Genomic DNA, 23,561 nt, shown 5'->3' with positions numbered 1-23,561 from the left:
CCAGAGGATGGAGCAAAGTGTTCACTTATCCGGTGAAATATCTCTACATCTGGCAGATTGGATTGGCACCATAAACTGTAGGCCTAATATAAGAAGTGGATGTATAGTCATCGCAACGTCACCCATTGGTTTGCCGTTTTGAAGCCTCGAGTTCGGCATTTTGGCCATCGCCATCTTGGTTTTTTGCAACCAGAAGTAACACAGAAGAGGGTCGCGCTAAGCACGGCCGAACGTTAGGCGACCGAAAATGTATAATTAACTTTCATGATCTGAAAACACACTGTGTTAAAGTTGTAAGACAATAAACACGGACAACTCCCAGACTGGACAACACCGTGGTAGCGACCTGTCAATCACAAGGTAGCCACGCCCTAAAGCATCCCCTGCTTTATGGTCTATTTGACTCTAAATGGGATCATAATTTACTAAATGAACATCATGCTGTATTGAAGAAGACTTGAAACTAGTGATTGAGACCATAAACTCATGTTTACAATGTTTACTGAGGTAATAAATCAAAATTTTACGTTGGCTGCTGTAAAGCGTCGAGGGAGCAACTTGGGGTTAAGTGTCTCGCTCAAGGACACTTCAACATGTAGAGTGTAGGGATCGGGGATTGGACCGCCAACAAGTTGCACTAGTGCTTCCCAAGGAAGGACTAGTGAGACGTGAGGGTCATTTTCTCAAAGACTTCTATACAATCAGACTTCTTTTTGCAACCAGAGTCACCTCCTGCTGGATATTAGGAAGAATGAAAGCTACCAGCCTCACAGACCTGCAAACTGTGGACTTGTTTTTGCGCAATTTACTCTGCATGTGAAGGGTATTATGTTGATTAAATTCCTTTCCACAGAATTCCCAGTGGTGGAAAATAAGTAGATGGTAAAAATAAAAAAGTTCAGCTTAAATGCAGGAAGGAATGAAAAAATACAGTAGATTAAACCAAAACACAAGTCTTTACTTATAAAAGTTAATATGGACGACTTGAAATATGCAAAATGTATTTTGTTTTGGCAGGAAAAGACCCATCATTATTGTAAAAAAAGGTTTGTTTTAATACTCAAAATGTGACTTTAAATAACTAGTTTATTAACATCCGCTCTCTCCCAAAATGACCCACTTACATGACATTTATTGTCGTCATTGTTATAATGATAAAGTGCGTTGAAGTCAACTTTGTGTTTGTCTGAACGAGGGCATGCCTTTTGTCTTTTTTAAGCTGCGGTGACCACTCTGGGTGGAAACCACAGCTTGAATAGAAGGAGACTGTGGTTCGGTAGGAAAAGCAGCGGGCCCCGATCCGCTCGCTCTCTGCTTCCAGTTCATTCCGGTCACTTTTGAGTATCCACGCCAACTGCAGCACAAACACCCGCTGACAAAAATAGACTCCATTGAGATGTAATCATAAAACTATCTGCAGAAGAAGAAAATATCACATTTGAAATCATTTTAAAGTCATTTTATTGTCTTTTTTTGTACAAAGAATTTCACAAAAATATTTAGAAAGTGTTGCAGACACCACTGGACGCCATAAAGTAAAAGGATATCACATGACCAGAACGGTGCCACAGAGAGGAAGAGAGAGAAAGGGACAAAGAGAGAATCTCTCTCCAGACTTTTTAGAGTTACATCCACCTCCTTTCAAATCCACTTAACCACCGTGAACAAGCACTGGCGACACGAGAGCTCTCCCTCCGAAGGTTTTACAGCTCCTCGGGGTCCTGGCAGTTTGGGTAATACTGTCCGTGAGAGAATCATTTCTCTGAGAGGCATTGTTCATTCGTCTCACCAGTGCGCAAACTAATGCCCGGCTGAGGAGAAACCTTTAAGTCCGTGGTCGTCTCCTGGCAATTGTCACGCTGCTCCACCGTTAACTGTTCATTCCTCCAGTGAAGCAGCTAGGTCGCTGTGTCACGAAAAACACCATCTTCATTCCAAAGTCTGTTTTTCTTTCATACATTTCAATCCTGAATTTTCACATTTTTTTTTCACATTTCTATCCCCTTCTCTATTTGCAGTGGATGAAAGTATAAAAATATACACATTGTTTACAAAATAACCCGATTTCTCACTGTACATATCGTCTATAGGGTGCTTTTTCCTTTAATCGGGGTGATCCTTTTCACATAAAACAAAAGTCAGTCTTTGAGCAGGATCCCAGACGACTTGGGAAAACATTCAACCAGAAGAAGAAAACTCCCTTCTTTCCCTCGTGAGCTTGAACCCGAAAACGTGACGGGAGGACACTGTTGGTGAAGCACATCCATCTTTCGCGTAAAAAAACGCGCCTTTTCTTTTTGAAACACATTCACCTTAGTCCTCTGCGATTCCTTTCTGTGATCTTACAACTTGAATAAATAAGCCGTGACCTACGAGAACAGGGAAAAGTGAGGTGCTAATTCCCTCTAAAACGGGAGTGTCCTGTGGTTTCCAAGGCATTCGATATGCCGTCCTGCAACATGCCTGTTGTGCCCCGTGGTTTCCAAGGCATTCGATATGCAGTCTTGCAACATGCCTGTTGTGCCGTCATCAAAGTCAGACTCCATTATGAATGAACTGCCTGAGCTGTTGCACAATGAATGGAAGTTGCCTCAAGCAATATGCACCTTTTTTTGAAGTCCCAGAACATTCCCACTTCAACACCTTGTGTAACGGTGTTTTAATGATAGACAGGAAGTCCTGACAGGTGCACATCTTCTGCACATCAGCGTAGAGAACGCCGTGATAGTGTTCTTTATCTTTGGCCGCCTCGCTTAGTGAGTCATGAGGGACTTTTCTTCTGAGGTCACTTGCTGCTCCTCCTCTGCTGTCATGTCTTGGTTAGTGACTTCTGTTTTGGCTCCTTTCTCCTCCTCTTCTTCTTCGTCATCCATGGCCGTCGCTAGCCGAATTTTCTTGCCCTTTGTGGCGCCCTCGTCCTGAGCTTTCAGCACGCTGCACAGCTCCATCTCGTGGATTTCCACGTCGAACGGAGCTGCGGGAACGGAGGGGGGAGACTTGCAGCCTGTGCAGCCCTGAAAGAAACCAGAGACGGAAACACATGAGTATCTTTCATCTCTTTAATGTATCTTAACAATAATTCATACTCTAAACCGGTGGACCAGGGGGTCCGGGGACTTCCAGGGGTCCTTAAGGGCGTTCCAGGAGTTCCCCAGAAAAACAATGAATAGTTTATTTTCACTATTTATTCCACTATAGAAGTGAGCCCAATGTGAGTATGAGTCATAAGAGTGACTATCCTGATCAACTGTAGTTGACAACTATAGATCAAATAGTTATCCATGACCTAATGTGTATCAATTTAGGGGTCCTTGACACGAAAAAGATTGAGAACCACTGCTTGGAGATATGAGATTCATATCTCAGGGTTGAGTTTCAGTGTACTTACAGAGATATTGATGGCTCTGGGCAGGCGCCCTGTGCGGATCCAGGGGTGCACCTGGCTCAGCTCCCTCTTCTGGACCTCGGTGAAGCGTGGCTGGTGTTTCTGCATGCTCCTCAAGGCCTCGCGGTCTTGTCGCAGCACGGTCTCCATGTCTCTGTTGTACGGGAGGAGGGAAAAAAAGGGTCACTGAAGGTCCGACTTTGAGTCTGTTAAGTCACAATAACCTGAGCTGAACGGGCTGCTGTGTTGTGTGGTCACATTTCGGAAGGTGTCGTACCTGACGGGAAGCTGATAGGTCATCATGACCTTGTCGTCGGTGTTGGCCATCAGCAGCCAGATGGGGTCCTGCAGGACACACTTTATGAACTGCTCCTCGCCACTGTCTCCTCCGCCGCTACTGCTGCCCCCTGCTGGCTGTTTGCGGGAATGATCGTTCTCTGATGAGTCGATGCTGCCAAAGTACTTGCTGGTGTGGCTGCCCTGGCTGCTGCCTGAATGAACAAAGGAAGTGGAAGATGAGAATTGTGAGTACAACAATAGAGGAAAATAAGAATAATTGCGGCATTATGTTTCATTTCCTATCAAGGAAAACTGCCTCTTGACATCTATTATCCTGGATTGACTCTGTGTAAAGGAGGCAGCGTGACTCTGTGAGTAAGTCACTGTCGGGGTGACCCTCAACTCTTTCAAATTGGGATGCGATTTAAAATGTTGGGGATGGTAAAATTAAGACTACTCACTCATGCCGCTGGTGCCAGAAGAGCTGCAGCCGTTGGAGCCGGAGCCTGAACCAGAGGACCTCGTTCCGGAGGACCCTGACCCAGAAGCAGCTGAGCCGGTGCCGGAGCGGGCGTCTTCCTGCAGCAGCATATCCAGCAGGTCGCTGGAGGTGGACATGGCGTCATTGTTGGACTCATTAGCGTTCTCATTCTCCTTGGAGGCATCATCAGAGCTCCTCTGATTGGCTGAGCTCTGTCCCCCAGCGGCACCGCCCTGCACGGACGGCGTGGCTTGCTGCGACGCCGCCAGGGCCGTGGCGACGTCCAACCGGGCGCTCGGTGACTCCTCCAGCTGCAGCAGGTTGAGAGGCGAGGAGCATCGGGACTGGAAGAGGGGGGACTCTGCGCCGTCGGCGGGCATCTGGCTGTAGGACTGCGGGGTGCAGCTGCGAGACGGGGCGCAGGTGGCCGGAATGGGTACGGTGTTGGAAAGGATGGTGGGGACGACCGCTGGGGTGACGGTGGGGTACGGGAAGTTAGGATTGTAGAAGTGTCCGGGGGTGGGGCCTGTCTGAGGGATGGGCGCCACCATCTGTGGCATGGGCGGCCCCATATGCGGGATGGGCGCCCCGATCTGCGGGATGGGCCCCCCCATCTGGGGGAACATGTAGTTGGGCAGAACGAGGGCCATCATGGGGGGTACCATCTGGGTGGCGGGGAAACGTGATGGATCGGGTATGGGCAGTGCCATCGGTGGGTAAGCGGGGTAGAGTGGAAGCATACCGGGAGCGAAAGGGGCGGCGGGAATGCTGGCCTGGGAGCCTACAGACGGCCAGGACGATGAGTTTGTCTGGGGTCCGATGGACATGTTCAGGGGCATGTTCATGGGCATGTTCATGGGAATGGGTGCGGCGCTGGTTCTGGGGTCGCACCGGCTTCCGCTCAGGGCCAGAGAACTGTGCTGGTCAGACGACTCCTGGTGCTTGAGCCTCTTACCGCCGCGACCGCGTCTGCGACTGGTGCTGCTTCCAGCGGCTGGGTAATCCCGAGAACAACGCGCTCCTGGGAAAGAGAAGGAGACGCTGAATTAAGCAAACTGTTTGCGATTCATGTGTGTAATGTATATACAATACATGACAGTGTGTGTGTGTTCGTCTGGTGTGCCCCTTACCTCGTGATAGAGGGTTAGCAGCTGGGTTCTGACAGCGCAGAGCTGAAGACGCCGCCTGATCGAAAACACGCAGCTTGCTGAGGTCCTTGAACTGGTCAAGGAACGCCTGCTCCTCCTGCTGGGTGTGTGCAGACAGCACCTCCTTTGTGAGACCCATGCGGCCTCCTCCCACACTTCCATTTCTCCGGCTCTCCCTCTGTGGCAGAGTGGCCTGAGGGGGAGGAGGCGGCGAAGGGAGAGGAAGAACGGTCATTGCCGCGTTAGCGGGAGGAGGTGTTCGACCGCTGGCTGGAAGAGTTGGTGTTGGAGCCTCCTCCATGATGATGTCTGTGATAGAGGGCAAAGCATGGAGGTTTGTTAGAGCACTGAACTGAGACTGTGTGACTTTTGAAAGAAGAAACGGCACATTCTCCGTCTGACAAATGAAAAGTTAAATACATAAAATGCTTCAATACATTCATGGATTTTGTTGCTATAGCCGTACTTGGTCCAATATGACCAGTAGCTTATGGTGGCTAGCAAACTTAAGAAAGATAGTACTGTGTTAGTTTGCTACTGTGTTGTATTTAACAACAAAAGTTACTCAGTCTCACTTTAAAAAGACAGTGGAAACAATAAGAGGATTTCCAGGATGAACCAAGATGAGGAAAAAAAAAAAAAGCATAAATCAGATTACCTGCAATCTGCAGTTTTATCATGCGGCTTACAGGCTTCTGCAAGATAATTCTTAAGACTTTTGAAAGTAATAAAAGCACTTTTTGGTCAGTTTCATTGCAAAACAAGCAAGTAAGGAAGGCAAAAATAAAAATACAGTATAAAAAAAAAAAGAGGTCCAAAGAAAAAGAGGGATCTTAAAGGGGACATATCATGAAAAATGTGATTGTATGAATGTGATTTAAAAGTTGAATAATACCAATAATGTATAAAAAATGTGGAATATTAAGTTTTATTTTGAAAAGCCAACACTAGACTGCATTTTTGGATTTAAAACTTGAATATTACCATTGATTTATGAAAAATGTGGAATATTTTAAGGTTTAAATGGACTATGAATCAGTAGATAGGAGTTGTGAATGCATGAACCTTCTGGGGCTTTTATTTTGAAAAATTAGGTGTCAGACAGAGGATGAATACAGGTATATTCAGAGAGACAGTATGAGGAAAAAAAATGGTTTTTTTTAACATTAAAGCATGTTCTAGTAGAAACCCAAAATAAAAATATGAACCTTAAAATGAGCATGATATGTCCCCTTTAAATTCAAACCTCAAATTATATTGAAGACCTTGACAGGTAAATGCAACGACCTCATACCACGTCATTTCAAAGAAGCAACCTGCTGAGTGAGAAACTAAATGGTTCAGAAGAGTGTGAGTGTTGAGGATTCCCACCTGACTCAGGAGGCTTCTTGTCTCCCACATGCACGATGGTGCTGCTGAAGCTACACTGCGACGTGACTGAGGCTACACTCTCTGCCTTTGTGGCCATGGTCAGGGGAGGCAGAGAAGGTGGTTCACTTACGAGGTTAACTGAACCACCTGCTGAAGAAAACAAGTCGAACAAGTTTCTGTCAGTGATTGTCTTACCGTCCAGAAGATGAGCACACATGAACAAGCAATGTAATCTATGCTGTCGAGAGACAAATGAAGGTTTGCTAAATAAAAAAAAAATTCCATATTCAACAACAAGAATAAGATTTTTTCTATCAGTATTTTTGTTGGTAAATACATACTGACCAAAAAATGGGAAACTTAAAATAAGTGAATCAGTAAGGCAAACTTCTAAGACACACATGCTACATACAACATGAAACCAGTTCTGGTTAATTATCAAAAAGTACCTGTTTTGTTGCCGGCTTCCTTGTCGTCATCAGACGTGGAAGTGTAGGAGCCACACTTCCTTTTAACTGTGCTAGGAATGTTACAGCTGTCCAGGTACCTGCATAGAGTTAAGAGTGTTGTTGTTAGATGAATGAAGTAATAACCACAAAAAAAACATTCGATGGAAAGGCTTTAGGCTTGTCCACACACCTTATGATGCTGTCCAGACAGTTGATCTGCTGGTAGGAGTAGCCAGCGGGGGACTCCTTGGGTACAAGCGGAGCAGGGATCAGAGCTTTGGGTGGTTTTGTCATATCGGCTATCAAACCTCGGATTGGGTCAGCGCTGATTGCTCTGAGGCTCGCTGCGCCTGGATGAAGAAAAGAGAGGAACAGGAAAATCCTGATCAGCCAAAGTCTTTTTGACATTGAGAAAACAACTCCCAACAACAACCTCAACATGCCCCATATTACTCATTTATTCTTTACTCCTGTAACAGGCATTGTTAATTACTGGCCCTTTTCAAGTTCAACAATCATCCACTGTTGTTTAACTTTCCATCTATAATATTAAACTGTCTTTTTTATTTTACCTGCGCTGGCGTTTTTTCTTGGCAGCGGTCGGTTACGGGACTCGATGAAAACCTGCTGTCCACTAGTCTTGACCATGTGGACATCTTTACAGATCTGCTGGAATGTCATCTGGAAAACATGGAAGCATCAAACTCGTTAAAAAACAATCTTTGTTTTTAAAGGGTTAAGACGATAGCATCTTTTTTTTTTAAACAGCTGCTATGTTTATCTACAAATATGTTGATGACGCATGTTGAGACTAATCAGAAGTTTAGACATAAACCACACTGGTTGCTCAGACTCACAGGTTTGTGCAGAGCGACCGCGACGGCAGCTTTGTCCATGGCGGGGCCGTTGCTGTCGCTGGACGAGGTGGCCGAGGCGCTGGCGTGGTGCGGTTGGTGTGAATGCCGGGAGCCTCGTGAGCCGCTGGACCCGAGCGAGCTGTAGCCCTGAGAGCTGCCGCTGTGCACCGGCTGCACAAGGAGCCGGTGGATCTTCTCGCTCAGCTGGACGACGTCCGGCGTGGTGGCCCGGGTCTCGCATCCCAGGGGTGTCGTGAACACGTCTTCATTCAGAGGGCTCCTGGAGACGGGGAATAACGTTAGAGCACCGCTTAGCACTTTCTTCCTTTTGTTATGATTCCAAACATTTAATAATTGAATGCTTTGGCAGCATTTGTATTTTGAGTGAGCAAATTAGTAAACTTACGTTCTGACTTTGTGGCGCCCTACGATGAATGCCACCTTCCGGCTCCAGGGGTTGACAAAGGAAGACCAGCTGGTGTCGATGGTCAGATATTCCCCGTTGCGGGCACACATCCTCAGGGGCGTATAGTCAAACGGCTGCCCTGCAAACTGAAAGACTGAAGAGAAACAAAAGTGCAGACGTTAATGAGAAAGTTGAGACGGAATAGAGACATTTATACAGAAGACATGAACAGTTTTTATATTAAAATACTATAATTCCCATAAGAGTTCTGACACGATAAATGCAAAAGAAATCGACACCGAAAAAAACATTTCCCAGTATATGACATGTGAGCAGCATTACAGTAGGTTCAGACAGAGTTCAGTGCTAAATATACTCACTCTTCTCATGTATAGCCACCATTAAGGGCCGGTCCTCGGGGTGGATGTAGAGGAGGGCGGAGGTTCCCACCAAGTCCTGAGGCAGGTAGCCCAACAACGGCACTGCCCTGCAAACACAATATATGTATTAACACACTGTTGGAAAGAAATAGTATGTTTGCTACTGTACTAGAGCAGCAAACAGATTCACTGGGACATGTTTTTGATTATTAATAGAGACAGATAATGACCATAAAGATTTGAAATAACTGACCTCTCATCAACTTCCTGGAAGAGGCAGCTGGGAGTGTGACTGGTGGTGAAGATCCTCTTGTCTGCAGGGATACGAGGAGCTGAGAGGACAAAGATACAACAGATGAATAAGCATGTTCTGAGGACAGACTATTCTCGATTCAATAAGTAGAATAAGGGGGACTATTTTCAGGCTTTTGCTCCAGTGCAAAGTGTGAAATACCTTCATATCCAGAGTGGACCTTCTCTGCGATGAGCAAGCAGCAGGGCTGTGGCTCAGCGTCATCCGAATCTCTGATGGTGAGCTGGTAGGGTGTGAGGCGAAACGGGAAGTAGCGCATCTCGCCTCCCTGCGCCTGGTCGGCGCTGATTCGACAGAACATGGACTTCTCCTGAGTGCAATCGACTTGAGGAGACGCTGAGAGGAGAATAGAGTCAGACATAGAGTTAGATTTTCTGTCAGAAATCACAATCCCATCTCCCCTTTTTTTTTCTTCTAACCCTTCCCCTATTTCACTCGGCCTCGGCTCACCAGATCCGATGCAGGAGGCCCAGTTGGGCAGGCGGCAGGGTGCTGTGCCGCTGTAGAAAGTGCTGACGTCCTGCGGGGCCAAAAGTTCAGAAAACATCGTCCCCTGGAGACGCTCCGGCTTACAGCGCAGCAGGGACGAGCCCTGGGGTGAGACGTACACGACCTTCCCTGACAAAAATGACACGCCCATGGTGAAAGTGTCCTGAAGAAGAGAAAACAAAAAACTTGATTTATTCACTAATAGAGGGAGAAGAGGACGATGGCTTGGATTAAGTGTACTGTAGATTGATTCAAATGGTACAGTTCAATTCAAATAAATGATGAAGCAGGAATAACTGTATAAACGTACGGTGTTTTTGAGGGTGTATTCTGAGGTGATGTTGTCAAGCTCCTCAATAGTGAAGGCAGACAAGTCCAGACTGCAGTCGTGACACTCCTCTACGCTCCACTGGTGATAGTACTCCTTGTTGGCTGGAAACATTAAACATAAATCAGTCAGAGTGTGTATGTGTATAGGTAAAGATACAATTACATATCGCAGTGAGCATAATGTAAACAGAAACAAAACCATCCCCTTACCTCGGACTTGTTTGACACACTGCAGCGCGTATTTCAGCGCGTTTAGTGTGCTGGTGTGGCCCTTGGCCTTGCGCTCAGTCGGCAGGCGGACCTTCAGCTCCTTGATTGCCTTCATCAGATCTTTCTGGGTCTGGACCCTCGCCGATTGGTTGCTGCTGCAGCCGGAGGTAGAGGGGTGGCCGTGCTCCGAGCTGGTGGACAGCAGGCTGTAGGCCAGCGAGCTGCTGGGGGGTGAGAGACTCTGGGAGTTGGAGCTGGAGAAAAAGGGACGGTTGAGATTACGGCAAATGGCCTGGTTCACAATAACGTGGATTACATACGATTTGATTTCGTAGGATATATACGAATTACAGCTTCTTCCTCTCTTACCTCTTGTTGCTCTCCGTGTGTCCCAGCATCATGCCGGAGTCCTTGCCGTTTGACGAGTTGTGGGAGCTGCGCACGGACTGGCGCCCGCGTGACCCGTTGTCTCTCTCCATCCCGCCTTCGCTCTCCCTCTCCCCGGAGTCGTTTCCGCTGGAGAGTCCGTCCATGTCGTCGGAGTTGGGCTCCCTTCGGTCTCGGGATCCCGACCCCACGCTGGGAGACGAGCTGCCGACGGAGCCGCCTCCATTTCCACTGGCCTGCTCCTGAGCGGCGACATTGGCACCGGGCTTACCGCCGCTGGTGTTTAACCCCGACTCTGCTTCCTGGTCATGGTCTTTCTCGTCGGCCCTCGCCGCCCGCCCCCGAGCACTGATGCTGGGCATTGATTTAGGGTTGTCATAACTCATACTAGAGTTGGATGAGGCTGGAACAGCTTTATTAAGATGTCAGCCGAGGTGAAAACAGGAAGAACTCTAATTTAAGTGGGACTACTATGAATACACGCGTGAATCATGGTTATTGGTTGGTAGTTTAAAGAACTGAGGAGAGAGTTCATTGCTTCTCCTGCAAAGTCAAAGGGTATTGGGCTGTGAGCCCTTCGTTGAGGGCTTTTAAAAAGTGCAGATTTTCAAATAAAAAATCGCCAAAAAGCGAAGGATGCCAGCCGTTATCTTGAGGAAAAAGTGACTCAAAGTAATGCGGACAAGAGATGAATTTCTGCTTATGAAACAACCTTGGCACAAGTGCTCCAGCAGATGGGCTGAGAGATTGTGAAGGAGAGTGAGAAAAACAGCTCTTGGTGAGGTCGAAGAAAACCCACTTTTCACTCTGTATCTGGTCTTCTCGCCTATTCAGAGATGTGATGCTCCAGGTGCGAAAGGCCACCTGAAAAAATAGAGAGACAGAGAGAGACGAATATTAGCCGCAGGATTACAAAACATCTGCCATGGTCTTGTAAGTATCTCCCAAGGACTACAGCTATGAAAAGACAAAAAAAAGGAACGCTCATCAGTTTATCGTGTCGCCTCCAAGGAGGCTTCAAATACGGGCCTTGAGTTGTTGTCACGGCCTTGTGCCGCAGACTGAATGCTTGTTTTGATAGCGCCCAGCTGTTAGCCTTTTACCCAGATTGTCCAGAATAAACTAAAAATCCATCTTGAGCACGGAATGACAATAATCTGCTCCTACTATTTGCATGCAAGTGCGTATGCATGCATCTGAATATAGGACAGGTGAACGTGCTAAAAGTAATAGGGATATTTGTTGGTCGTCATAGCTTAGTCCACTTTTACCCAGAGGGCGGTCAGAACAAACAGGAGGACGCAGTACAAATTAAGGATTGCTTGTTAATACTAACACTAAGTATATATCAATCCTCAACCTACGAAAGTAAAAGTCTAGTGCTATTTATTCCTTGGGCAAAGGGAGACGCCCCGTAATCCCTTAAGCCCCACAGACGCAAACCGAAGAAGTCGGTCGTCAATCCTTTTAATTTTATACACCTGGCTGCCCCAGAACCCCCCTTTATCTGCCTCCCTTAAGCGTGCAGTGATGCTTTTGGTGCAAACTTTGCTCCTGCAGTGACAGCTTAGACTTCAGCTACCGGTCATGACGCACTAACCCAATACGGCTAAGAGTACAGGTTCGCCACCAGCTGGAGATTGCGGTTTAGATCTGACAAGAGGATAATAGGTGCGCACAGCTAATGACAAATGTAAGTCATTACGCAGACATAATTAAAGCAAACGTTATGCAACTACTTGGAACATATGTGCATAAATCATGACATGGCAAACTCACGCCCAACAGGCAACAGCAGCTGTCAGTGTGTCAGTGTGCTGACTTGACTATGACTTGGCCCAAAACTGCATGTGATTATCATAAAGTGGGCATGTCTGTAAAAGGGAGACTCGTGGGTACTCATAGAACCCCTTTTCACTCACATATCTTGAGGTCAGAGGTCAAGGGACCCCATTAAAACCCCAGTTTTTTCTCACTGCATTGGTTAACAGAGAAAAGGAGGTGACTTCTTCAGCGCAATGACTGTAATTACAGTGTAATGTTAATTCTACCTATGCAGTGCCAGGGCATTTGAATAATGCGACCGGCAATCTGCATCTATAATTACACCTGAAAGTGCGTCACACTTACAGGTGCTGTGTTATTGTTAGAACGATTAGGCGTTTCTAGTGGATTTTATCTCATAATAAGGACATTGTGGTAGCCTGGCATTTAAGATAAATAACAGCCAAAGTATATACTGCGTGTGCATATATGTATACAGTATATAAATATATTTAATTTAATTTTTTTTAATTTAATTTTTTTTACTTGTGTATATTTTTACTTATTTATCTATTTTTTTTGCATATAATATGTTTTTCCTGTATCTATACTGGCTTGTTTTATATTAATATTAGGTTTGTGAAGTTTATTTGTACCAAGAATGTTATTATCACCAAAAAAAAGACAAAAAACAACTTGTACAAAAACAAGAGTCACAGTTCCTATGCAACATGAGACTCTTCACTACTGCAATGAATAGACGGAGGCTGCATGAAGGTGTGGTGTCGCTCCGTGCGTGAACATGTGAGGATCTCTCCGCCCACTTTAACAGCTCTATCACACCAACAACACCCAGCAGCATCACGACATGCTTATATTAATATATTGAAAGAATATAGTACCGTTTAACGTCCTTCTGAGCATCCGTAGCATAAACGCACACTGAATAATCCAGTGTTAAACTCCACAGCAGCTCTGCTTTAGGTTGCTTTTACTGTGTATATACACTGCACGTGTACAAAGTCGTGCTTTCCTTGAGCCTTGCTGGCTGCTGATTGGTCGGCTGTGCGGACCAATCAGAGAGCGCACCGTGCAGAGGCTGGGCTGCCTGCAGAGGCTGCTGCTCCTATACACTTGACTGTTTGCCAAAAAGCTGCTCTCAGGTCTGCTTGAGTTTGCTTTTTTTGGGGATAGGCATATAGGAGAGCTGATTCACAATCAGTGAACAAGTACTGTACATTGTGTACATTTCTGTGTACATACTGGTACATCACAAAATATTTCTACCTATTGGATTTTCTTTGTTGTACTTCCTTGAGATAAAATATATCATGTATACAACATTATTTAAAATAATAAATACTATAAAAAATAAATAATTTAAACAATATAATTAATTTAAGCCTCACCTAATGTCATTATACACTGAATAAAATAACTTCCTTGTTGAAGGAGAGGATTGCTGGAAGCCTCAGGAAAAAAAACTCAATACAATCTCTGCAGTGGGTGGAGGATCTGTTTTATGTCTTTTGTAGAGATGAATCAATAAAATAATAAAGATTAATCAATTAATTGACTCATTGTCAACTATTAACTTAATTGCCACTTATTTTTGATTAATTGGTTTGAGTCATTATTTGCATATTCCAAATTGAATTAATCTGAAATTAAGTGGCAAATCTGTTTGTGGTATGTGAGTGAACATTCAAGCTGCAGAGCTTTCCACATAATCCTAGTTGTTAAAACCTAAATTACAATAACCCAGTTGGAAGATTATAAACACACAATGAAGTGGTTCAGCAACAGTGGAGCAAAGGAGAAGGTCAATGGAAAAAACTGCTCAAACAGTACAAGTTCTAGTTCCTATTTTTAATCTCATCATCCACTGAGGTATTATTCATGGATGTCAGACGGCTCATTTACTGATGCAAATATTCATCGTTTTGGCTTCGAAAACACATACAAGATTCAGCTGCAGATCAAGTTTCTGGTGTAAACAACATGATCCACTGAGCCAGCTTTTCTTCCTAACTGACAAGTTAGCTATTTCCTGGAAACCCGTGGTAAATTTGGCGGCCTTGATTTGTTTTATTGTCGTCTGAGAACATGGAGAACACACACTCCCTCTGCTACCAAACTATCTCCCTCTCTTAGCCTTAAGCTTTTTGTTTTTAACTATTTTAAGACTCAATGGGATACGCTGTGTGACTTTTTGTGGCCTGTGAAAGTACAAACAATGTTCTTGTAGCAGAAAACAGGAGCCACATTGTGTTGATGCTGCTCTGCTTCACTCATTAAGCTGTTGGTGAATCCCTCATACTCATATTTAAGTATCACAGTGATGGAAACCTATAAGCTGTTTACTTGTCAGGTCTCATGAGATGAGTGTGATCATCTACTTTAAATGCGTATTGCACCACCTCTGCCACTGGGTGCCATCTCACCTCCTGTCATCCACATGCATATTAAATGCAGGTGGCAAAATAGTCTAGTTTTATGTGCTTATCCATATCATCTTTATGGTGCCCACCCATAATTTTCTTTATAAGGGGTCAATCATTAGGTGAAAGAAGGTGCTTTCTTTCTTTATTTTTTAATCTTCTGTTTACAACCTTGTCTGCTTTGCTGCACTAAATAGGGTGTGATACTTGCAACAACCTGCAGGATTGAATCCGTGCACATCCTCGTGCATCTCTCAAGCTGAAGTCTCATTTAGAGCTACATGTTTTTTAAGCTGATTTTGCTAGGGTTTGATTAGAGAAATGCTGAGATGTAGCCTGCATGTGTAGGTCATGTGTAGCAGCACAATGCATATGTGGATTCCAACAGTTGTCAATCACAGATCATCATTTGATTGATTTGAAGCATGCAATTTTGCACAAATCTGCCTTGAACAAGTACTTTAAATGCAGCATCTAGTGGATCAAAAATAAACTTGAGTAATTACAACAACCTTTAAGAAAAATTTGCTGAAATAGCTCAATCAAAGTTGTGTACAAAAAAATCTTAAAAATAAATAATAATACATTAAATAAATAATTCAACATATATATTTGTAGTGGTGGTCCCCCCCCATGGATGAATGCCAAAAACACTATTAACAGTAATAAGACAATGGTATGTTAATTGAATGGTAACAACAATGTGTACAATGTGTACATGCCTCACGTGGTATGTGGCATGCATACATACTGAACAGTGTACAGTATGTTCCCATCAGTGGAGCAATTAGCAGATAGTACACATTGTGCACAATGTACACATCCATACATACAATGTACACGACACAGGACACTAAACAAATTACACTTAAAGTTAAAGAAAAAAATCTTTAACATTAACAGATGGATGAATTCAAATAAGTTCTCATTGTGTTGACTTCTTCTGCCATAAAGGATTAATAAATGTCGTGATGGTGTCGTTTACATTGAAGCAACACTTAAAGGGTTAAACGAGAGCATTAAACGACAGATAATAATACACAAAGCTGTTTTTGAACAGTATGAATAGCTTAAAGATGTAAATATGTTATGACTTTGATATAAAGGGATGTTAGCCCAACTGACAGCCGGCATGTTAGCTACAAATCAACAGCGACTATTTACAACTAAAACACTACAATCTTACCTTCAAGATGCTTCAAAACGATACCAACAACGTTGATAATCCAAGATAGGTGCTTTAAAAGTCGAAAACAAACGCCACAAATCCCGGGTGAAGCGACTGTGACTGTCTGTGTTGCTATGAAATCTGCATTTGCTCTCTACGTTTTTCTCTTGCCCTCCCAAACACAGTTTACACGCATGGACACACGTGTGGCTGCGTGGTCAACAGCCAGTAATGTTGAATCCGCCTCTGTGATTGGTCGAGAGGAGTCCGTAGCCCCGCCCACACTCCGCCCAGAGCGTTTTGATTGGCTGATGGGGGCGCGGCCAGCCTCACGGGGCTCTGTAGTCACGTTGGAGTGAGTATGGTCCTCAGTGCGCTGCCAAACATACATGAGAGGGCGTAGCCGCGCGCCCACACTTGATGTGGCCTATTTGCTTGGCCGTAGTACGGGTAATAGCATCGCAATGAGATTTAGTGTTGGGGAGGTATGATGATTTAGTAGCTGTTATAAAGTGGCTGTTACAGTTTCAGTGGTCTATACCTAGTCATAATTATGAAAATACTTTTTATAAGATATTCCTTTATTAGTCCTGCAGTGGGGACATTTGCATTGTACAGCAGCAAAGGGGATAGTGCAAAACAGTAACAGTAAATTAAGAGCTAAACAAAGTGTAACAAAATATGAACCATTTAAATAGAAAGTAGTATAAAAATAGGAGCAGTATATACAGTATTGACAGTAAACAGACTATTAATAAAATTGCACAAGTGGTAAATGATATTGCACAGTATGAATTACACCTGAGTAGTACTGATAGACAGTTGGTGTATAGTAAAGTGAAGTTCTTGTCAGTTTTTTTTGGTGTGTAAGTGGTCTACTGGGAGCAGTGCTGGTTGTGGAGTCTGACAGCTGCAAGAAGGAAGGACCTGCGATAGCGCTCCTTCACACACTGAGGTATAATCATCATCATCATCATCAGAAAATCAACCCAGATGACTAATAAATAGTTACTAGTTGTTGTTAAATTATTAGTTAAAGGTCCTACACTGTAAAAAACGAGATTTGCATGTCTTTTTTTAATTATTATTATTATAATTTTTTAATTATTATTATTATTTTTTTATTTGCACATATATAAAATTGCACAAAATCCAGTCAATGAAAAAAACAAAACAAGAAATGTGTCCGGAGAGGTCAAGAATCCACAGGCTTATACAAAGGACCTCCCCCCCAACCCCAGGAGAAAAAAAACAATAACAAAAAAGGAAGAAAGATCTAAACTAACGTAATTTAAAAAATACAACAAAAGTTAAACAACAACAAGAAGTACACAAAATGTGCAGAAAAACCTAAACAAACAGTGGGAAAAAATCCAATAAAAACAATGAAATACATACAAAAAACAGTGCAGAAGAAAAGACAATATATATCTAAACATACCAAAATATAATTAGACATCATTAATTAAATGAGGGAGTACTGGCCATGTTTTGTTTTGTAAAAAGGAAGGTGAAGATGATTAACCTGTCTAGTATTATGTGATTGAATTTGAGAATTAGATTTAAAGAAGTTGCTAAACGATGATGGTAAAGAAGAAGGCAAGAACATATATTTATATATAAACACACATATATTCTGATGAATATTTATGTCATAAACTGAAAGAATGTTCAGGCCTCCTCAGATTGACAAAGTTGCCAATCTTACAAATCGTTTTTGCAACAAATAAAGCAGGATCAAGTGCGATATAAATACTGGGAAAGTATCCAAACGCTCAATCCATGGACACACAAAGGCCATATTCAGAAACAGTGCCTTTGAAACAAGCTGTCAGGATTTCTGTAATTGTGTGATGTCACAAATGTACAACATGTGGTGCCTTCAAATGAAGCTCGTGAACTTGTGTTTACAACACGGGAAGTCATGTAAACAATATGCTTGGCGTTTTAGTGGTTATGTCGTGAAAACACCGCTGCTAAGCAATGGCAATATTAAAGTTACTGTTGGCGTCTAGAAGCCACAGAGGCTAACAATTTATCAAGCTAGCAAGTGGGTAACATAATGCAGGAAATGCAAAGGTATTATGAGAGAGGAAAAAGATGAGGCCGAAACCTTAGTATGAAACCAGTAGTACATGAATTGCATACTATTTCTGGGGAAATATTACGGTATGCAACGCTGGACACTACGGCAACATAAATATCCCACAATGCAATGCGGTAGTGATGACAACGTTAATAACAGACGTTAACGGACAGCTCAGTAACATCAATAACGCTTCAGTTTATAAGATTTCACTTTGCTAGGTGTAATATATATTTTAAATCAATTCAGACTTTGATTCTCACAAACTGTCATTTTGGTCACATGAGGTTGGCACGGGTTACCATGGTTACACGTCTCTAACCTGCAAGGAGGCTCTCAGGAAGTGACGACGTAAATTACTGCTCAGTGCGTCCGAAGAGATACATACTACCGTCTATTCACACAAAAGTATGTTGAACGGTAGTACACCTGTTAAGTATGTAGTACATAGTATGTGATTTCAGACGAAGCCAAAGTGAACGACATCAGCTGACAGGAGGTAAACATAGACCCAAGCTGTTGCCTAGCAACGCAATTCTGTTGCGATTCCATTGAAATGCGCTAAAACGGAGCGTTTCAGACAAAGGGTAAATACAGGCATATTCAAGCAGACAGTACGAGGAAAATAAAGTTGTTTTTTTTACATTAAAGCATGTAAACATGTTCTAGTAGAAAACAAAATACAAGTATGAACCTGAAAATGACCACGGTATGGGACCTTTAAATATGCTGTTGTTGATGCTGATAATTATGATAGGACTAATAATAATAATCATCATCAGTAATAATAATATTAGTAATTTTATACTGCTATAATTAAAGGTAATTCTTGACCTTGGAAATGGTTTGTCAAAAAAAAAAAACTCAAGGTCCACTTACCAGCTTATTCTGAGTAAAATGAGCAAAGATAAGGTGCATATAGTGCATATCAACAGTAAACTGGTGTAGGGACCTGCCATTTCTGGTGGCAGAGACAGTCACTTCATGAACTCAGTAACACGATCCTTGACTCTGATTTCAGTCCTCATTGGCTACAGTAACATTTCACCCAGAGGTGTGAAATTCACACAGAACAAAACCAGAGGAATGTTCTTTGTTCCTCCTCTTTCTTCTCATCTGCTCATCTCTCCTGACGTGTGAGAGGTGAGCTGCTGCGCTCTCTCTGCTCTTCATCTCCTCAACCCAGGCTGACCTGGTTGAGGTGAACGGCTCTCAAGTCCAGAACTTGCAAAACAGTTCTGGTTCTGATCAATGGCCTGTTAGGAAACAGCCATTGCAACCAAGGAACCAAACGGCAGACGACGCGAGTGCTCTGCCCTTTTCACCAGCTAACTTCAAGCTATCAAGCAAAGAAGTTAGCACCAAACTAACAGCAAAGACGACCTCTTTGACTTGGAACCACAACTTCAACACATGGAATCACAAACCCTTTTCTTCCATGGATTGGTAACGTACTGGGCCTTAGCATTAGCAATTGCACAGGGCTGAGCAAGACTGTTCAACTTTGATTTCTAGAATGTACTGGTATTGATTTGGTTTAATGTTATTCATTGAGTTTGACTGTGTTGATTTATCTGTATTTGATTTTTGGGTAACTGGCTTCGCCACATCTGATGTGTTTAGTTTATGCTTCACATAGACAAGGTCTTGCATGCAACTAACCATCTTTTCTAACCCACTGCATATCTAACACACATTAAGATCACATACAGAAACTGTGAATTAGTTAAACATAAACATACAGCTTCAGATAATCTTAACCCCCACATCACCCCCCTCTCTGTCCTTCTTCTCAGAAGAACAAAGAGGTCATGTGGTGACATGCTGATGGCCATCCTTGATTCCGCCATCTTTGATTCCGCCATCTTTGTAGTTTTACAGTGCCCGCCATTTTGTTTGTAGGCCATACAGACATTTTGAGACAAGAACCCATCTTGTTCCCCCCCCCCCCTCTCTCCCTCTCTCTCTCTTACACACACACACACACACACACACACTGTGTTTGGTTTGTTTAGTTTAGTTATTTAGTTAGATTAATATTGTGTTTTGAACCTTTATTATCTTGTAAATAAATGTTTGTGGAATATACATGCTGGTCTCTTTAATGTTGCACAAGAGTGAATAATGCCAACCTCTGCTATGTCAAGAACTCCGATATCCTTCAACCTTTACTATCTATTTTGGTTATAGTTATTAATTTAATTATTAATCAACGTTCCAAATTGATAGTTTAGCATATATAATGAGACTATATTAACGTTTTGATCATTGGTCCCTGATTCCAGGGTGGTGCCCCGTTTATTATTGATGTTTATTGATAATCTTTATTAATATTAATAATTCTATTATTATTTATTAATTAATTTGCTAATAACCAAAACCTACCAAAGTAGAACCCCTACACTGGACTGGACTGATAACACCGAGGCCATCTACAGGAAGGGACAGAGCAAACTGTTCTTCCTTAGGAGGCTCAGGTCTTTTAATGTGTGTAATAGGCTGCTGCAGATGTTTTACCAGTCTGTAGTAGCCAGTGTTCTCTTTTTTGCTGTGGTATGTTGGGGGGGTAATACGAACACAAGGGATGCCAACAAACTGAACAGGCTGGTGAGGAAGGCTGGCTCTGTGGTTGGAGCTGAGCTGGACGATCTGGAGGTGGTGGCAGAGGGCTGGATGAGGAGGAAGCTGGACGCTATCCTAGATAACCCCTCCCACCCCCTCCATGATGAGCTAGTCAAGATGAGGAGCACCTTCAGCCACAGACTCATCCCCCCTTGGCACAACACAAAGCGCCTGGGTCAGTCCTTCCTGCTGGTAGCCATCAGGCTCCACAACCAAGGCTGACCCCCATATGAGAACTATTAGGACTTTAAGAACTTTAAACACTCACTATCTACCTTTTAACATGCATTATATGCAACCATCTCTACACTATACATCCTATTTAACACTTTATTGCTGCACATATGTACATATTACATTTATTTATTGACGGACTGTACACACTATGTTCACCCATTCACTCTGTATCTTTTATATCTCTATTATTATTTTTATAATTTTTGTATACCTTTACCTCTCCTGTGATTCACTCTGTTTGCTGATGTTGCTGCTTTGACTTTCCCTCCGGGGATTAATAAAGGTTCATCTTATCTTATCTTAGTGATGACTTTGAGATGCAGTTGAAAGCACCAGAAAAAGCTAGTAAGAGGTTCTTGAGTTGTGTTGTTTTTTAATGTTGGATCATTATTTATTTTTATATTATTATTATTATTATTATTATTATTATTATTTATTTTATTTTTTTTATTTTTTTATTTATTATAAATTATTATTTGTATTATATTTCCTTCTTCCTCTTATAATTCCCTGAAAGGTATGCCCATCTTATTCTGAGTAAACTGAGCAAAGATAAGGTGGAAGGACTTTAAGTTACATTTTTTGTCAAACTATTATCGTTATTTATTGCATTAATGTTATACTGATATACTGATATTTTAATGATCAACTAGTGAAGACTGTAAAAATGCATTTGAAAGCTCCAGAAAAAGCTAGTAGGAGGCTTTTAAGTTATATAGTTTTTTAATATTGGATCATTATTATTATTATTATTTATTTTATTTTATTTTATTTTATTATAAATTATTATTTTTATGATATTTCCTTCTTCCTCTTATAATTCCCTGAAAGGTATTCCCACAGCAGCAAGAAAGTTAAACTAGATGAACATAGCCAAGAAGAAAAGCATTGTGCCTGTGTCCTGTCTTTACACATGCACAAAACCACACAGGGGGCTTTTCCCGCTGCGCGTTTGTCTCGTATTTACGGCTGCGGCAAAGCCTCAGCATGCACAGATCAACGTGCTCCTGGACGGTGACGTCATGTGGACTGCTTGCCCTCTCCGAAAAGCACGAGGCTGACGGTGTGGTCGGTGAAGGGCTGTAAACAGTGCAGATGTGGGTCACATGGTAGTGAGTAAATAACTATTACTACAATAATACACTCCAGTTTTTAATCGGAGCACATTAACTGTGTCACAATGCACACAAGCAACCAAAATAAATAGATAGAAATACAAAAATATTAGTATAAACAATGCACAAAGTACATTTTTTACATATCCACTAGATGGCAGTAAACTCTGATGTACAGTCAGTACATACTACTGTGTAAAAATACTGTTTAAAGTTAAAGCACTGCATGCAAAATTCAACTTTAGTAAAAGTACAAAAGTATTAGCATTACAATAATACTTTAAGCACAAAAAGAAAAAAGTACTCATCCGGCAGAATGGCCCATGCATTTCAGAATAACATTATTATATTATTGGATTATAATAAGCATCACAAATGTTGCAGCTGGTAAAGGTGGGGCTGGTTTTTACGTTATATACTGCTGGGTGTCTTAATTCCTAAAGATGCATCATAATTTAGTAGTTGATTATACTTTGTTATAATAATCTCCGCAAAGTAACCAAAGTTGTCAAAATAAATGTAGTGGTGTGAAAACTACGATATTTGCCTCTAAAATGTAATATAAAACGTAAATACCAAAGTACGTATGTACTTCAAAATTGTACTTAAGTACAGCACTTGAGTAAATGTACTTGGTTACATTCCACCACTGTGTACAGTATATGGATTGAGTTTAAAATGTATCCTAATTACAAATTATGGTGGAGTTAAATATTCTAAATAAGACAATGTATGCACAACTCTCTCTCTATATATATATATACATATATATATATATATATATATATATATGTATATATATATGTATATCTCATATACAGACGTAGGCAAAGTTGTTGGTAACGTTCCGTTAAAGAGAGAAAAACCCACAATGGTCACTGAAATAACTTGAAACTGACAAAAGTAATAATAAATAAAAATTCACTGAAAATGAACTAGTGAAAATCAGATATTGTTTTTGAATTATGGTTCAGCAGAATCATTTAAAAAAACAAACTAATGAAACTGGCCTAGACAAAAATGATGGTAACATTAACTTAATATGTTGTTGCACAACCTTTTGAGGCAATCACTGCAATCAAGTGATTTCTGTAACTCTCAATGAGACTTCTGCACCTGTCGACAGGTATGTTGGCCCACTCCTCGTGAGCAAACTGCTCCAGCTGTCTCAGGTTTGAAGGGTGCCTTCTCCAGACTGCATGTTTCAGCTCCTTCCACAGATGTTCAATAGGATTTAGATCCGGGCTCATAGAAGGCCACTTCAGAATAGTCCAATGTTTTGTTCTTAGCCATTCTTGGGTGTTTTTAGCTGTGTTTTGGGTCATTATCCTGTTTGAGGACCCATGACCTGCAACTGAGACCAAGCTTTCTGACACTGGGCAGCACATTTCGCTCCAGAATGCCTTGATAGTCTTGAGATTTCATTGCACCCTGCACAGATTCAAGACACCCTGTGCCAGATGCAACAAAGCAGCCCCATAACATAACCGAGCCTCCTCCATGTTTCACATTAGGTACAGTGTTCTTTTCTTTGGATGCTTCATTTTTGCGTCTGTGAACATAGAGCTGATGTGACTTGCCAAAAAGCTCCAGTTTTGTCTCATCTGTCCAAAGGACATTCTCCCAGAAGCTTTGTGGCTTGT

The 23,561-nt window shown here is 42.3% G+C and overlaps 1 protein-coding gene across 4 annotated transcripts; it reads right to left on the bottom strand.

The window, feature by feature from the left end:
• Positions 1-1,444: 1,444 nt before the first annotated feature.
• per1b (period circadian clock 1b) lies at positions 1,445-16,043 on the bottom strand. 4 transcript variants are annotated; one of them, XM_037758500.1, is made up of 19 exons: positions 15,877-16,043; positions 10,468-11,349; positions 10,099-10,352; positions 9,869-9,990; positions 9,520-9,721; positions 9,211-9,405; positions 9,010-9,088; positions 8,757-8,863; positions 8,377-8,530; positions 7,971-8,250; positions 7,686-7,794; positions 7,304-7,463; positions 7,114-7,211; positions 6,665-6,814; positions 5,276-5,602; positions 4,126-5,166; positions 3,663-3,876; positions 3,389-3,539; positions 1,445-3,014 (listed from the first exon to the last, which is right to left on the bottom strand). In XM_037758500.1, the coding sequence occupies exons 2-19, from the start codon at positions 10,869-10,871 to the stop codon at positions 2,754-2,756; spliced, it is 4,308 nt and encodes a 1,435-aa protein (XP_037614428.1). In that variant the 5' UTR covers positions 10,872-11,349; positions 15,877-16,043; the 3' UTR covers positions 1,445-2,753. The 4 variants fall into 4 exon arrangements, with proteins under 4 accessions (XP_037614428.1, XP_037614430.1, XP_037614429.1 ...); XM_037758502.1 differs by having other exon boundaries at positions 6,665-6,811; XM_037758501.1 differs by lacking the exon at positions 15,877-16,043 and adding an exon at positions 13,152-13,292.
• Between the last annotated feature and the right edge of the window lie 7,518 nt (positions 16,044-23,561).

Source organism: Sebastes umbrosus, chromosome 22, assembly GCF_015220745.1.
Source record: "Sebastes umbrosus isolate fSebUmb1 chromosome 22, fSebUmb1.pri, whole genome shotgun sequence".
NCBI lineage: Eukaryota > Metazoa > Chordata > Actinopteri > Perciformes > Sebastidae > Sebastes > Sebastes umbrosus.
The sequence above is the reverse complement of the archived record's forward strand: the minus strand, read 5'-3'. Positions and strand labels throughout refer to the sequence as shown.

Bases quoted from the DNA above. Each gene is read 5' to 3' on its own strand.
- per1b (XM_037758500.1), bottom strand. From the start codon at position 10,871: ATGAGTTATGACAACCCTAAATCAATGCCCAGCATCAGTGCTCGGGGG. The intron at 9,089-9,210 runs GTATTTCACACT...TTGTCCTCTCAG, and splicing joins GGTCCACTCTGGATATGAAG to CTCCTCGTATCCCTGCAGAC. The intron at 5,603-6,664 runs GTGGGAATCCTC...CCTCTATCACAG, and splicing joins CAAGAAGCCTCCTGAGTCAG to ACATCATCATGGAGGAGGCT.